The 15,053-nt window shown below is 43.2% G+C and overlaps 1 protein-coding gene across 3 annotated transcripts in view; it reads right to left on the bottom strand.

Annotated features, from left to right (window-relative positions):
• The window catches only part of LOC144761783 (MFS-type transporter SLC18B1-like), a 1,350,585-nt gene that overhangs the window by 599,582 nt on the left and 735,950 nt on the right, over positions 1-15,053 (bottom strand). For all 3 annotated transcript variants that reach the window (XM_078647026.1, XM_078647029.1, XM_078647027.1), the window contains exon 10: positions 12,835-12,930. In XM_078647026.1, coding sequence (XP_078503152.1) covers positions 12,835-12,930 — 96 coding nt within the window. The remainder of the gene's footprint in view (positions 1-12,834; positions 12,931-15,053) is intronic.

The raw sequence follows: 15,053 nt of genomic DNA, 5'->3' as shown, positions 1-15,053 counted from the left end.
TGTAATGTGGGGAGGGTGGGTGAAGCGGGGACCAGGGGGTCTGGCTCTGGGCGCGGTCCAGGCGCGGACGGGCGTAGACGGGCTTACCTTTGGCGCACCTTCGGCGCGGCCGCAGCGCGTGGACGCTGCGCGTAGGTCCATCTGTCCATAAATGGAGTGTGGGGGGGCGGAGCGTGGGAGGGTCAGCAGCTGGGAGGCGGTAGCGGGGAGGAGGGGCGGGCCAGGGAACACCTAAACAAAATGGAGGGTCAAAGGGAGAGCAAGGCAGGGGCAGCAGATGCACCACGGCACCGGGGGCACAGACGAAGTCCCAGGAAGTAAATAAAGCCTCAGCAAGTGTCGCGCTGCAAAGTACAGCAGAGCGGGCTTGCAATTTCAGGTGAGGTAGTATGTTCAAAAATCGCGCTACGATGCAGCTCAGTTATAATGTAAATACACAATGAGCACAAATGCACAGCCAAATGCACACTACAGAAGCGCGATGCCAGTTAAATATAATGCGGGTAAAAATAAGCAATCCAGTTAACGATACCACCAGCAAGCCAAAGCACGAGCAGGAGCTGGGATCAGGGAGCGTGGGGGGAGCGACCGTGCTGGAGCAGGTCCAGGCGATCACCTTAGCATTAGCAACATTGTGTGCTGAACTTGTGACCTGTGTGCTCAGTTAAGTGTTCCATGAACTGTTACTATGGTAACAAGCAGTGAGCAGATTGGGGGTAAGGTTGAAACAGTGACTCTTTCAGTACCATGTACTAATACATTCACTAACGTAAAACTCAACCAATTATGAATTTACCCGGTGTCTCTCCTTATAGACTGTAATCATTCAGTCAGTATGCATGTACTCATGCTGTGAGCCAGGCTTTAGGGCATGGGGTGTTTCAAACTCCTATGCACTATGCATGTAGTGGTCTATTCACCTTCACACTTGTGTTTCAGGCCTATAATTCCCCAGTCAGTATTCATACACTCCAGCAAACACCCTGTGACTGCTCTTGCAATCCCATAGTGACTCTTTCAGTATCATGTACTAATCCATTCTCTAAAAAACTCAATCAATGTTGAATTCACCCAGTGCCTCTCCTCATAGTACTGTAATCATTCAGTCAGTATGCATGTACTCATGTAGTAAGCTAGGCTTTAGAGCATCGAGTGCTTAAAACTCCTATGCACTATGCATGTAGTGGTCTAACCACCTTCACACTTGTCTTTCAGGCCTACAATTCCCCGGTCAGTATCCATACACTCCAGCAAACACCCTGTGACTGCTCTTGCAATCCCATAGTGACTCTTTCAGTATCATGTACTAATCCATTCTCTAAAGTAAAACTCAACCAAATATGAATTCACTCAGTGTCTCTCCTTATAGTACTGTAATCATTCAGTCAGTATGTATGTACTCATGCAGTGAGCCATGCTTTAGGGAATGGAGTGCTTCGAACTCCTATGCACTATGCATGTAGTGGTCTAACCACCTTCACACTTGTGTTTCAGGCCTACAATTCCCCAGTCAGTATCCATACACTCCAGCAAACACCCTGTGACTGCTCTTGCAACCCCATGGTGACTCTTTCAGTACCATGTACTAATTCATTCACTGAAGTAAAACTCAACCAATTATGAATTCACAGAGTGTCTCTCCGTGTAGTACTCTAATCCTTCAGTCAGTATCCATAACGTGTGATCATAAAAAATAAAGATTTTTATTGGTTCATAATATTTGCCATTGTACCTATATAAGAAGCGTAATAATTTAAATCATTCTTCTTTGAGCACCTTTGGAGAGATAACTCTGTGCTTACCTCATGTCACTCTCATGCAATTTTTCAAACAATGAACTAGATATATGTTCTTATTGTAACAGTCTGCTAATACCTAGGCACTTATGGGGCAAATTTAGAAGCATCCTATGCCAACAATATGTCACTTTTTGCAACATAGTTATAGCGCAAAACACTCTTTCATATTTACAAAGAGAGGAAAAGGTAGTCTGTGTACCTTTTCTTCTCCATGTAAATACAACCTCATCATACATACCACTTTGCGTTGAAGGGGCGTTCCATAGGTGTGGCTGTGCGTGTTTGCACAGAATTCTCATAGAACCAGACACATCTCTAGATTTATCATACATCATAAATCTGGACATGTGTGTGAATGCTGCACCATCCTCCAATTGGTGTAGCAGGGCACAACAAGGAGAATTATTTTAATTTATCCTCATTTTTAGGTCGAGCGACCTATCTCATGAGCGGGAGCGAGAGCGAGATATATAGGGGCTTAAATAAGCTTTACCTAGACTGGTGATTGACTGGCGATTTGATGCTGTGCCCGTGCGCTTTTAGGTCAATGCGCAAGCGCATTGACCTAAAATGCGCGTGCACATCATCAAATCGCCAGTCAAACACCAGCAGCACTCCTCCCACACCTTTGAAGTGAAGCTTAGCTTCACTTCAAAGGCCCCTGCTGCTTCACACCCTCATGCCGCTCTCCCCGCTCCGCCCCCTCCCGCCGTGTCTCATTTCTACTCCCCCCCTCCCCACAGCAATGCCCTCCGTCTTGTTTCATCTGTCAGCACTGGATCACTCTGCCCCTCACCGCTGGTTCTCACCCCTCTTGTTCCTCAGCCCTCGCTACCGATCCCCCTCCCCGGACGCACTCTCCATTCTCTGCCCACAACCAGCTGTAACGTTGAACCCGACTCCGCCGTCGATCTTGCTCCTGCCTATCTCTCACCCTCCCCGGCACCGACTTCAATCTCCCTTTCCCCTTCACCAATGACCCCCTCCCCACCCCCCTTGAGCACGGGCTCAGACTGTAGCCTTTCCTTTCTCCAGTAATGGTATTTTCTCCTCTCAATTTTTTTGCACTTACTTTGATTTTTTTTCTCTCGCCCTGTTCTTCGATTACCTCCCCCCATCCTCCAGCACCGCCCCCCTCCCACGCCCGTCATCCAGGAGTAGCTTGCTGTTTTTTCTCTCTTCCACATCTCCAACACCTCTATTCCCCCTCCTGCCACTCTCTCCAGCAACGCACTCTCCATTCTCTGCCCACAACCAGCTGTAACGTTGAACCCGACTCCGCTGTCGATCTTGCTCCCACCTATCTCTCACCCTCCCCGGCACCGGCTTCAATCTCCCTTTCCCCTTCACCACTGACCCCCTCCCCACCCCCCTTGAGCATGGGTTCAGACTGTAGCCTTTCCTTTCTCCGGTAATGGTATTTTCTCCTCTCAATTTTTTTGCACTTACTTTGATTTTTTTTCTCTCGCCCTGTTCTTCGATTACCTCCCCCCATCCTCCAGCACCGCCCCCCTCCCACGCCCGTCATGCAGGAGTAGCTTGCTGTTTTTTCTCTCCTCCACATCTCCAACACCTCTATTCCCCCTCCTGCCACTCTCTCCAGCACTAGCTCGCGCTCCTTCACCCACCCTTTCCCCTCTGTCACCACATCTCCAGCCCCCCTCACCCCGACCAGCACCTTGAGCACTGAGTCTCTCTCCAGCACGTATACTCTGCGCACCCTGCACTGCTCTAGCTTACCCTTTCTTCTCTTTTGAACAAATTGGCCACATGCCGCCCCCCGTCTCCCCTCAATCACTGTCAGTTGTTTTCGTCCAGATCCCGGTACTGAACGATGTCATTGATGACCCGCAGGGTGGGGAGGAGACTGACAAAATGCTGCAACTCCGGGCCGAATTATCCGACAGCGCTATTATGTGGCTTTGAAAAGCAAATTATATGGTACATTGTGAATGAAACAAATTATGCGCCACCTTTTCACATTATTGTGTAGTTATTTAGAAACTTTTATACATTGATGCAAAATAGACATCAATGATCCACCACATCCACCACCACCACATCCACCACCACCACCACATCCACCACCACCTGCACCTCCACATCCACCACCACATCCACCACCACATCCACCACCACATCCACCACCACATCCACCACCACATCCACCATCACATCCACCGCCACATCCACCGCCACATCCACCGCCACATCCACCGCCACAACCACCGCCACAACCACCACCACATCCACCGCCACCACCACCACACCCACCACCACCACATCCACCACACCCACCACCACTACATCCACCACCCCATCCACCACCACCACCACCCCATCCACCACCACCACCACCGCATCCACCATCACCACATCCATCGCATCCACCACCACCACATCCACCGCATGCACCACCACATCCACCACCACATCCACCGCATCCACCACCACATCCACTGCATCCACCACCACATCCACCACCACATCCACCATCACCTCCACATCCACCATGACATCCACCGCCACATCCACCACCACATCCACCGCCACATCCACCGCAACATCCACCACCACATCCACCACCACATCCACCACCACATCCACCACCACATCCACCATCACATCCACCACCACATCCAACACATCCACCACCACTTCCACCACCACCGCATCCACCACCACCACCGCATCTACCACCACCACAGCATCCACCGCATCCACCACCACCACATCCACCACCACATCCACCACCACATCCACCACCACATCCACATCCACCACCACATCCACCACATCAACCACCACCACATCCACCACATGCACCACCACCACATCCACCACCACATCCACCACCACATCCACCACACCCATTACCACCACATCCACCACCACATCCACCACCACATCCACCACACCCATTACCACCACATCCACCACCACATCCACCACCACATCCACCACCACTTCCACCACTACCGCATGCACCACCACCACCGCATCCACCACCACCACATCCACCACCACCACCACATCCACCACCTCATCCACCACCTCATCCACCACACCCACCACCATCACTACCACCACCACATCCACCACCACATCCACCACCACATCCACCACCACCACCTCATCCACCACCACCTCCACCACATCCACCACCACCACATTCACCACCACAACATCCACCCCCACATCCACCACCATCACCACCACCACATCCACCATCACCACCACCACCACATCCACCACCACCATATCCCCCAGATCCACCACATCTATATGTGTGTGTGTGTGGCTCTGTGTGTGTGTGTAGGTGCAAATGCAATGTTCTTGGATTTTCGTCACAATAAAATACACTGAACATAATCTTCACAAAATGTATTTACAAACGTTTAAGCTATTGCCATTATAAATTACAATTTTTTTATTTAAGTATTAATTATTTACAAAATCAAAATTAAAAGCCATTGTTATTTGTAATATCAATACATGTAAGTCACGTAAATACAACACACATTGCATTACAAATGCTATAGGTGTCACATTTGCGAAAGTTAAAACTATTGACATTGTAACTGACAAAGCTATTAAATTTGCTATTTTCAAAACCAACACATAAATAAAAAAAAGTGCCATTTACAATACCAATCTCTCAAACTTTCCTAATGCGAGACCTATTGCATTTCCAATGCTTGTTTCTCTTTGAATGTATACTAAAATGCACAGCATACATTGAAGGAGAAAAATGCCTTCACAGATTGTTTTTGTGCAGGAAGGTGTGTCTTCCTGCACAAAAACAAATTCTACATGACACAGATATCCTTGCTGCATGGTGCAAGGGTGCCTGTGTCAACACATGGCTGCAGTTTAAGCTGCACCGGAGAGTGAAGCATAGACTTGCAACATATGTATGTACATATGTTTCATCCCTATGCTTCGGAAGTACCACAGCACACTGCAGCTAAAGAGCTAAAAGTGTCATGCTGCAGCACTTCCTTATAGTTCTGCACTTATCCATACACCATAGACTACTAATGCATTATTTCGGTCATTTATGCACTATGGATACATTCAAACAAAATTTCATGCACTATCATACAAATATAGCTCATTCTTTAACCAGAGAAGTTAGTTCTGAAAATATCTTTTTTTTTGTTTTATATATTTTTTTGTAGTTTTTTGTTCAATGTTGTGATTTTTTTGTTGTTTTTGCAAAAGAAAAAAGGACGATAAAAACTGTGAACTTCAGGATCTAACAACCCCGAAAGAAAAAAAGTCTAACAGCGGTGGTTTCGTTGTGCTGTACAGACTAAGTCCACAGACTGCTCTTCGTAGCACAGAAGTTGGTTGCACTTGATGCAGTCTATTTTTAGTTGTGCAAATTCTAAACGTATGTCCAGACTTGCTGGTGAATAGGAACTCTCAGAAGTACTTAGCACTGCAGGTGGAGGGTTGTTTCGTAGTCTCCTGCACTCCTCCCGAGACAGATTGACATGGTGCAGACTCTTAAGATGCTTGTACATACTAGCAGTGCTTGCACAAGTACTTCTTATTGGTACTGCCTCTTGAAAGAACGCTATCACAGATTTTACAAGTGACTTTTGTTGCATTCACCTTCTTTTCTCCTTCAGGGTAGGTAAAGAACTTCCACACCACTGAGGAAGAACTTTTTGGACATGGAGGTCCACAACAAATTCTTCGTCCGAAGAATGGTCTGATTCTTGTGGTGGCTGTTGTCCTGAAGCCATTGTGTCCTCAAATTGGAAAATATCGGAAAAGAAATAATCCAAAAGAAGTTCTTCTCAGCTACGAGATCTGTCTCCACAGAAGCTCCAAGAAGAATGACTGAAATGGGTGGGGTTCTTCAATAGTTACAATGGGAAAAGTTATGAACCAATCAAATCTTTTTTTCAGGTCACATGGGGTCCGCACACACTGCGCACAGGCAGCAAGCACCCTACTCAACTTCGCGAAATTGCATTTAAAAGTAATGCAAGTTTATTAAAAGAAAATATTTTTTCTGATTAGCTCTTGCCCTAATATGTATATTAAATACATATATATATATTTTTAGACATTTAAAAATGTCGTGGGAGTCGCACACCCACTGCGTCGAACACGTATATGACGTCATGCGGAAACGCGCGACCATTGCGTAGCGTAATACGTACATGTCGCATATGTGCTTGAAGTCACGTACGGGCCGCAAAGCCATCCCGCAGGAAAATACGCACCCATCGCACACCCTACGCGGAAATATAAAAACAAAAAAAATCGAATTTCAATATTTTGAAAAAACTATTTTTTTCAATTTATGTAAAAAGTATGTAATGTTATTTTTTTTTTAATCTCAAAATAAATAGATTAAAAATTGTCATTGAAAAAAAACCTTTGAAATTCACAGAAAAAACTAAGGGTGGGCGTAGTGTGCGTAGTGGGGCTACGCGAAGCTTCGTGAAGTGAGCAGGAAGCTACGCCCACCCACACACTTCGCGTAGCCCCACTAGGGCCGCCCGCCTCCCTCCCGCCCTCTTCTACATGCCTAATTTGATTTAAAAAATACTGTAAAAGTAAATTAAAGGCACTTACCTCATACGCGGTGCCCCGGCGCTCCCTCTTCTGTTTCGCGCCGACTTCTTCCATCCAAATGTGCATGCCAGGCCGCCTGTGCATGCGCATTTCTTGTGAGAAATGCGCATGCACGGGCGGCCGCGCATGCACATATATATTTAATCATCATCTCACCCATAAAGATATTCACTCACCCAAACAACTGTTTTCACATGCAGTCTTAACGTCATATACCTACTAAATCAACTATTTACACATCTTTGGACAGTCACACACCTCTTACACAACCACAGATACATTCACTCTCCCATACAAATAGACACTTAACTAATTAAAAACTAATATTGAGTTTCACATAGGTAGTAACCAACTTATGTAGTAGTTTACACAATAAGACACAGATTCATTTAGATATTCACACACTTTAATCACTATCCCATATATTTAGTGAGACATTTAGACAGTTAATCACACTACTAGTAAATTCTTCATACAGGCACTAAAACTTCCACTCACTCTTCAATGCAAATTTCCATATATATATATATATAATACTTATTTATATATTGAACCAAAGCACATTTACTGGATGATGTCATCAGTGATGCCATTTGAGATGTCATCAGTGATGTCATCAGTGATGTCACCGACCATGTCATGAATGATACAATATGTGACATCATCAGCAGTGGATTGCGGGCGCGCGAGTTATAGTTATTACAACTAACTATAACGGAGGAATTTCAATGGTTTTGTACGAGTGAAATGTCCAGCTAACTATAACACCCCTAAAACCTATGTTTTTTTTAATGAGTATGAATATAAACACAAATATATCATTATGGTGTTAAGGAGCACTGTAGATACTATAACTCCCCTTCATGCAGACTTTATAAGAGGCCTGCATGTGGGAACAGAAAGTACTCACAATCCCCTGGGTGGGTCCAATTCAAGCCGATGTCTTTGGGGAAAGACAATGATCGCCCTTCACCAGGATGCCACTGTGTCCTCGAACTAAAAATGATCATTGTGCAGCGGGAGACGGCAGATTAAGGAAGCCACAGAGGAGCCAGCGGAACCTGTGACCAACCACAGCGCTGGGGAGGTAAGGGCAAAATCTTTACACATCAAAGTGAAGACTTACGGCATTCCTCTGGTATATTGCCATCTGAACAATTATCATTGTTGTGTTCATGTATGGGAAACCCCAAAATTAGCTGCATCAGCTGGAGGCAGGACACCAGCTTCGTATGGGATGTTAGGTAAATTGAGTTTGCATAATTCAGCCTTCACTGGGTCAAGGATTGACCAATGAGAAGTGCAGCTGTGAGGCTTTGAGTTGGGCAAAACAAATGTTGGCCTCTTGGCCCTCCTGAGAGTATAATGTCAGGGTACTATGACCCTAACTTCACATATTATCTTAAGGTGCAGTTCATCTGGCCACAATTCTTTATCTGATTTTATTTTTGCTAGCTTCTATCAGACATTTATTAAAAATGTGTTTAATTTCACATGGACATATATGAATGTGTTTCTTTAAAATAACGTATTAAAAATATTTGCTCAACGGTGCAGCTTGTTTCTGGCCTTTGTTTGCATAAATTTCCCTTTTTTTTCACTCAGATCGCAAAGGAAAATAAGTGCCATTGTTTCCATCACATTTTGGTTAATCGTTCCTGCTATCTTCCCACCTTTCGTTTGTCGATTTTTCTCCTATGATGTCTTAACTTTTCTAGAATAAAGTTTTTTTTTGCAGTAAATATGGCTTAATTTATGTTTGCAATTGTGCTGCCTAATCTATTCAAATATGCCTCCTTTGATAGCCTTGATAACACTCCTTTCATGCGTTGATTAATCTCTGCAAATATCACTGGTTTTGTGATCTTCTGGAAATTCCCTTGTGGAGGATGCAAATATATGCAAATACATGCGAGCACGATTATTGATCAATGGAGTTTACGAATGGCTTTAACAGTGACAGTCTACCTCCAACACCTGTGTTATTTCCTAGTGCTCCATGCTTTCCACATTTTTCGTTAAAGTGACCTGTAATGTGCCTATTGGGTTGTAAGCAAATAACCTATCCATCTTCACTTACAGAATAAAAAAAATCATCAATAACAGATAACTGTAGACTCAAGGGTAGTTACAAAGAGCACACGTCAAATTCTACAATGAGTATTCTGGCTACTATGATGGATTAATAGGGCCCACAATAAGTTACTGATTGTGAAATCAACTGCCTCCTATTGCAATTCCAGTTATTAGGATTATTTTCCCTGATGTACGTTGCTCCCCTTCTGTTGTTTAATCCGTGCTTAGCTTACATATTTTTACCAGTGAGCCATTTCAAAATAGCCTTGTTTGCCTGTATCATGCAATTCATTCTGGCTGTGGCGATATTGTGTCAAGTGTGTATAGCAAGTCCTTCATAACAGTTTTTCATTTTGAAAAACGTCCTCTACTCTGTGATATGATAATATCTGCTGCATATACATTTCCTCTGTGAGTATCCCCTCCTGTCCGTCATTAATTCATTACTCCATTGTGAGTGAATCGGTGCTCATCCATCCTACCCTTGTCAGCAACAAGTTAAAAGTTGTAGCTCAATTTCAATGAACAGCGTTTGTTCCAAAGGGCCTTTGGTTCCAATATGGTTCCCAGGCCTGTGTCATGGGCGTACATATTCAAGTCTTTCCCAGTATACATCAAACATTTCGGACATGGCCATATTTAAATGTTTCGGCCCAGAAATCTCATATTTTGGGCATACTTTGGATTTGTTGCCTTTACTTACATCCTGTGCATTGTATTCTATTAAGCAACGCCTGGGATTGCTGGGCACTTACTTTTTTTCTGTGAGCACCAACCTGCAAACTCTGTTAGTTTGCTGTTTACCTTTTATATTGGATGCCATGGAAAGTGTTGTGAATGCCCTTGGATAACTGCAGATCCATCATTGCTTTCATCAAATTGAATGTGTGGTGCCAATGGGCACAAAATGTAGGATGTTACAACGCATACATTTGCATTCATTTACAATGCATGCACTTGCAACACAGTTTTCACACCGCAACATCCACTACAACGCATTGCATTACATCGCATGCATTATAAGTGTAGTGCAATGTAATGGTTGCGTTGTAAAGGCTGTTTCCCATGGGGATGTGCATAAGGCGTCTCTTGCAGCTATTGAGACACCACTAAAATGCAGCATCTGACCTGAACTAGCATGAAATGCCGTTATAGCTCCTTCGAATGTCATGAACCTGTTGTTGCAAAATGTATTTATGCAACTACCTGTCTTCTACCTGGACATATTCATGCCCCCATCTGCCTATTGAAAATGGGGTACTGCCAATAGCCTAGCCTGCATAGTGTAAGGTATCCCTATGGGGTATATTTTTATTAGATCTGTTTTACGAACTGCATCAGGGTGGGACAGGAACCATCTCTTGATTACCTTCCAGATAGTTGCTTTGGAATGTCTCCTCTTCAATGATCAGTGACATTTACCTTCTGCCCATTGTGGATCTCGCCAGAGCATGCGTCCTCCATTTCTATATCTACGAGATGCAGCAAGTCAACAGTAATACAAATTCTTTCTCTGGACTATCCAAATAACTAATTGCATGGGGAGGAAACTGCTGAAATTAAATTGGTTCAATGGCCAAAGTTATGAACGTATTCTAATGGAACCCACTAGCAAGGTCAAATAAAGGCTCGTAGGCTGATTTCAAAAAGCTATCTAAAGGTTAGGCCACAGCACATATTGAGTTGTATTTATCTCTTCGATTGCGTATAAAGTGTAGGTGTTTGTACTTCTGAAATGTGGTTGAACTGGTTTACATGTATTTGGTCTTCTGGTTTGCAAATATGAGCTGTAAATATGACCGAAGTTAGGACCTGTGTTATTCAGTGGTCTAGAAGCAACAGCTCATATGTTCTCTCCTTAAATGGATCGGGTAGATAAACCTATAAACAGATTGCTTGCTGTTCCAGGCGATCCCGTCTCTACTTCACTTGCTTGTTGTTTCTTGCAGGATAACATCTTGCCTTGTACTGTCAACACTACTTTATTAGTGGTGACTTGAGCTGGTTTACATGGAGAAGGTCCTATTATAAAATCCCTCATGCGAGCTAAACTGCGATGGAAATATTGCTTTAACATATTTCCATCGGTTGCAGTGGCTGCTAAAGTATGTTTATCATATTCTTCCACGCAGCAAAAAGCTTTTGCATTTCATTTCACAAAGTCTACACTAGCTCTGTGAACACGTCAAGAAAAAATCCCTGATCTTCCTACCCATCAGTGGAAGGATAAATCCATCCTACCTACAAAATACAATTTTCTCTACACCTCTTGTATACAGCTTGGTTGCGCCATCCTAAAAAAAGAATAATACTCCATTATCCTGGTTTGGTGCCTATGGTTCTCAGTGGTGTCCCCATGGCATTTAACTGTGTCAAATCCTTTGGCGTGGAAGCTGCCTTCTTTTAGAAACCTTGTGGCATATTATCAACAAATAGCGATATTGATCACTAAGTAGGCTTACTGGCAATTTTTTTATTGCCGCGCATCACCGGATTTTATAGCTGAGATAACGTGCTATTAGCAACGTTTATCTCAAAAGCGATAAAATTCCCGGTGATAGCGGCAAAATCCGTGAATATCATTGAGAATACAGCGATATTCCCGCATTATCGCTAACAGGGTCTTAGCCATTATATCCACCTCCCATTGGATATTATGGCTAAGAACTGGTCTGAGCCGACGTTAGTTTTTGGAGATATAAGCGCGAATATTTCCATCGCTACGCCTGTGTTGGTAACAGCCGATAGCGATGTTAGCGACTGCTTTCAGTCGCTAACAGGTTGGGTAGCCCACTTTTCATGTCATTAGAGATAAATATCGCTGACATGCAAAGCGGGTTCCAAACCGCTCGCTATCCCCTACAAACTGTCGCTAACTGCTGTTAGCGACAGCTTGCTAATAGAGCGATAGAATTATCGCCGCTTAGCGGCCGAAAACGTCCGCTAAATCGCCGATAATTCCCTATCGCCCCCTTGATAATATGCCCCCATGAGCGCTTGCTTTCACCACTAACATATATACTGGAGGTAAGATAATAGCTCACATTTTTCGACAGGTATTTCCATAAGGAAGTTTATTTTTATGGCTTCAGTGCCTTGAGACGTGTCAAATGCATTCAATGCATCTAATACAGAATTATTGCAAGGGCCTAAAATTGAGGGAATAGAACTAATGAGGACCAATCAGAACACATCTGTGGCAACTTAGAGTAGTTTATCACAATGTCAAAGAGGCCTTTGGTCTCATTTCGACTGCAAAAAAAGATGGAAAAGGATGGAGAAATCATGTTAATAAATGAAACACTTTAAAAACGTTCTAAATATAACAGTTTATCCAGACAAAATGGCATTATTTATTACTTACTATGCACACGAAAGCATTTCAGGAAAGAGTGGGAGGTATTGCACCCCGACAAAAAAGCCCAGCATGATCAGTATTATGATGAACAGCCAAAACGAACTGTGAAAACAAATATCAAAACAACACATATCACAACGTTCAATTCTTTCTTAAAAATAAATAGTCAATCATAGCTTGTCAACGCAGAAAAAAATAACATGAAAGTCTTCTTCCTCTATAAACATATTATGTCTCACTTCAACGTTTTACAAATCATGTAAACTTGAAAATGATAATCAAAAATGTGAAGAATTGTACATAACTCATGGCAGCTTCTGTCGTCTGTGTCACTTGTAATGAAACCGCCTTCATCAATATGTATGTAATAAGTATAATTGGTCTCTCGATGGCATTTCCATCCACTCTTATTTGCAAATTTCGACTTCATGATGACAAATAAATACAGTACTCAGCGCAGGGTCTTTGAGTATTGTGAAAACTAAACTAAATGGAGAGCAGCGCAGGCAAGTTCCAGTCACTGAGGGAAGTGGGCCTGCAGGTCCACAACCAGAGATGGTCTATCTTCATGAAGCACCTTTTCAATTAAATTAAATTCAAACATGCGTTTATGATGACCGTAGTCCTTAAAACAACCAAAATAAAATACGTTATACCCAAGATTATATTTTTAATCTCTAAACAAAAACAACCTATGTATTAGCCTTTTTAATCACTAATAAAAAAGTCCTATTGTAAAAATATCTAACAACTGCATTGAGAGTGAAAATATTGTTGCTTCCCATAGATTTTAGAGTAAGTAAAGTTTTATTATTCAGTTAATAAAAACAATGTCAATAAAATACAGTTAAGATCAATACAATTATTAAAACCAACAGTGCTTGTAATTATCCTACAAAACGTTATACTCCAATAATTCAAAGTACTGCAGTAAAAATAAATTGTGCGTAACGACCAACTCAAACCCCCTTAATTACTGCTCACTATTGTGCAATTATGCTTACTCTTCATAAAACAGATTCTGCTTTTGTGGAACTTCAATTGAAATCCTCAAAATGTTTACAATCATCAGTACTTATACTTTAGTACAAAACAATTACTCATACAATTCTATGTACTGGTGTGAAATTTTTTTGTGCATATCGACCAACCAATATCCCCTTCATTCCTGCTCACTAGTGTGCAAATATGCGTATTCATTTCATGTACCATGTTTCGTTTTTGTGCATATTGCATATAAAACTAATAGTGTCCAGTCACTCAAAGTAGCGTTTATTTAGACCACTGGTCTTTAAACAACATAAAATCATGACATTTTTATAAATAATCTAAAATCATCACAATATCATGAACAGTTACCATTAAGCTAAATACCCTGTAAGAAAAAAAAGAAAAGAGAGCAGATTTCCATACACTGAATTACCTAGGGGGCCGATTCTGATCCTGGATTTTTATTTTCCATACAAATAGGATTTGTATTTTTTTCCATACAAATTGTAAAAGTCCCTTCCAACCCGTGTAGTACGATTCGTATGGGAAAAATACATACAGATCGGCCCGATCCTTACAAATCGGATCGGGAAAAGCTGTACGACACGGACTTGTAAAAAAGACCATACAATTTGTAAAAAGGCTGTCCAACCCGTCAAGTACGATTTGTACCGGGTTGTCAGCATACGATTTGTCTGGAAAATGGCCTGTATACGGGGAATGACTCGTACCGGGGAACGAAGCGAACCCCTATATGCCTCGTACCCTGGTATGACTCGTTCTGGGGGTACAACTCATACCGTGGTACGGGTCGTATAGGGGTATGAGGCATACAGGGGTCCCCCCACATGCGAGGCGTGTGTATGGTGCGTACCCCAACATCGCGCATGTACGCAAAGTACGTATGCGATTTTTGGGGTACGGTGCGTACATACGCGATTTTGGGGTACTGGTCCTGTACACACCGTACAAGCACCTTACCCAAAAATCGCGTATGTACGCACCGTACCCCAAAATCGCGTATGTACGCACCGTACCCCAAAATCGCATATGTACGCATCGTACACCAAAATCGTGTTTTTGGTGTATGGTGCACATGTACGCGATTTTGGGGTACGGTGCGTACATACATGATTTTGGGGTACGGTGCGTACGTAAGCGATTTTGGGGTATGGTGCGTTCATACGCGATTTTGGGGTACGGTGCGTACATACATAATTTTGGGGTACAGTGCG

The sequence above is a fragment of the Lissotriton helveticus genome, chromosome 6 (genome assembly GCF_964261635.1).
Source record: "Lissotriton helveticus chromosome 6, aLisHel1.1, whole genome shotgun sequence".
Lineage (NCBI taxonomy): Eukaryota > Metazoa > Chordata > Amphibia > Caudata > Salamandridae > Lissotriton > Lissotriton helveticus.
This window is presented reverse-complemented; position numbering and strand designations above follow the sequence as displayed.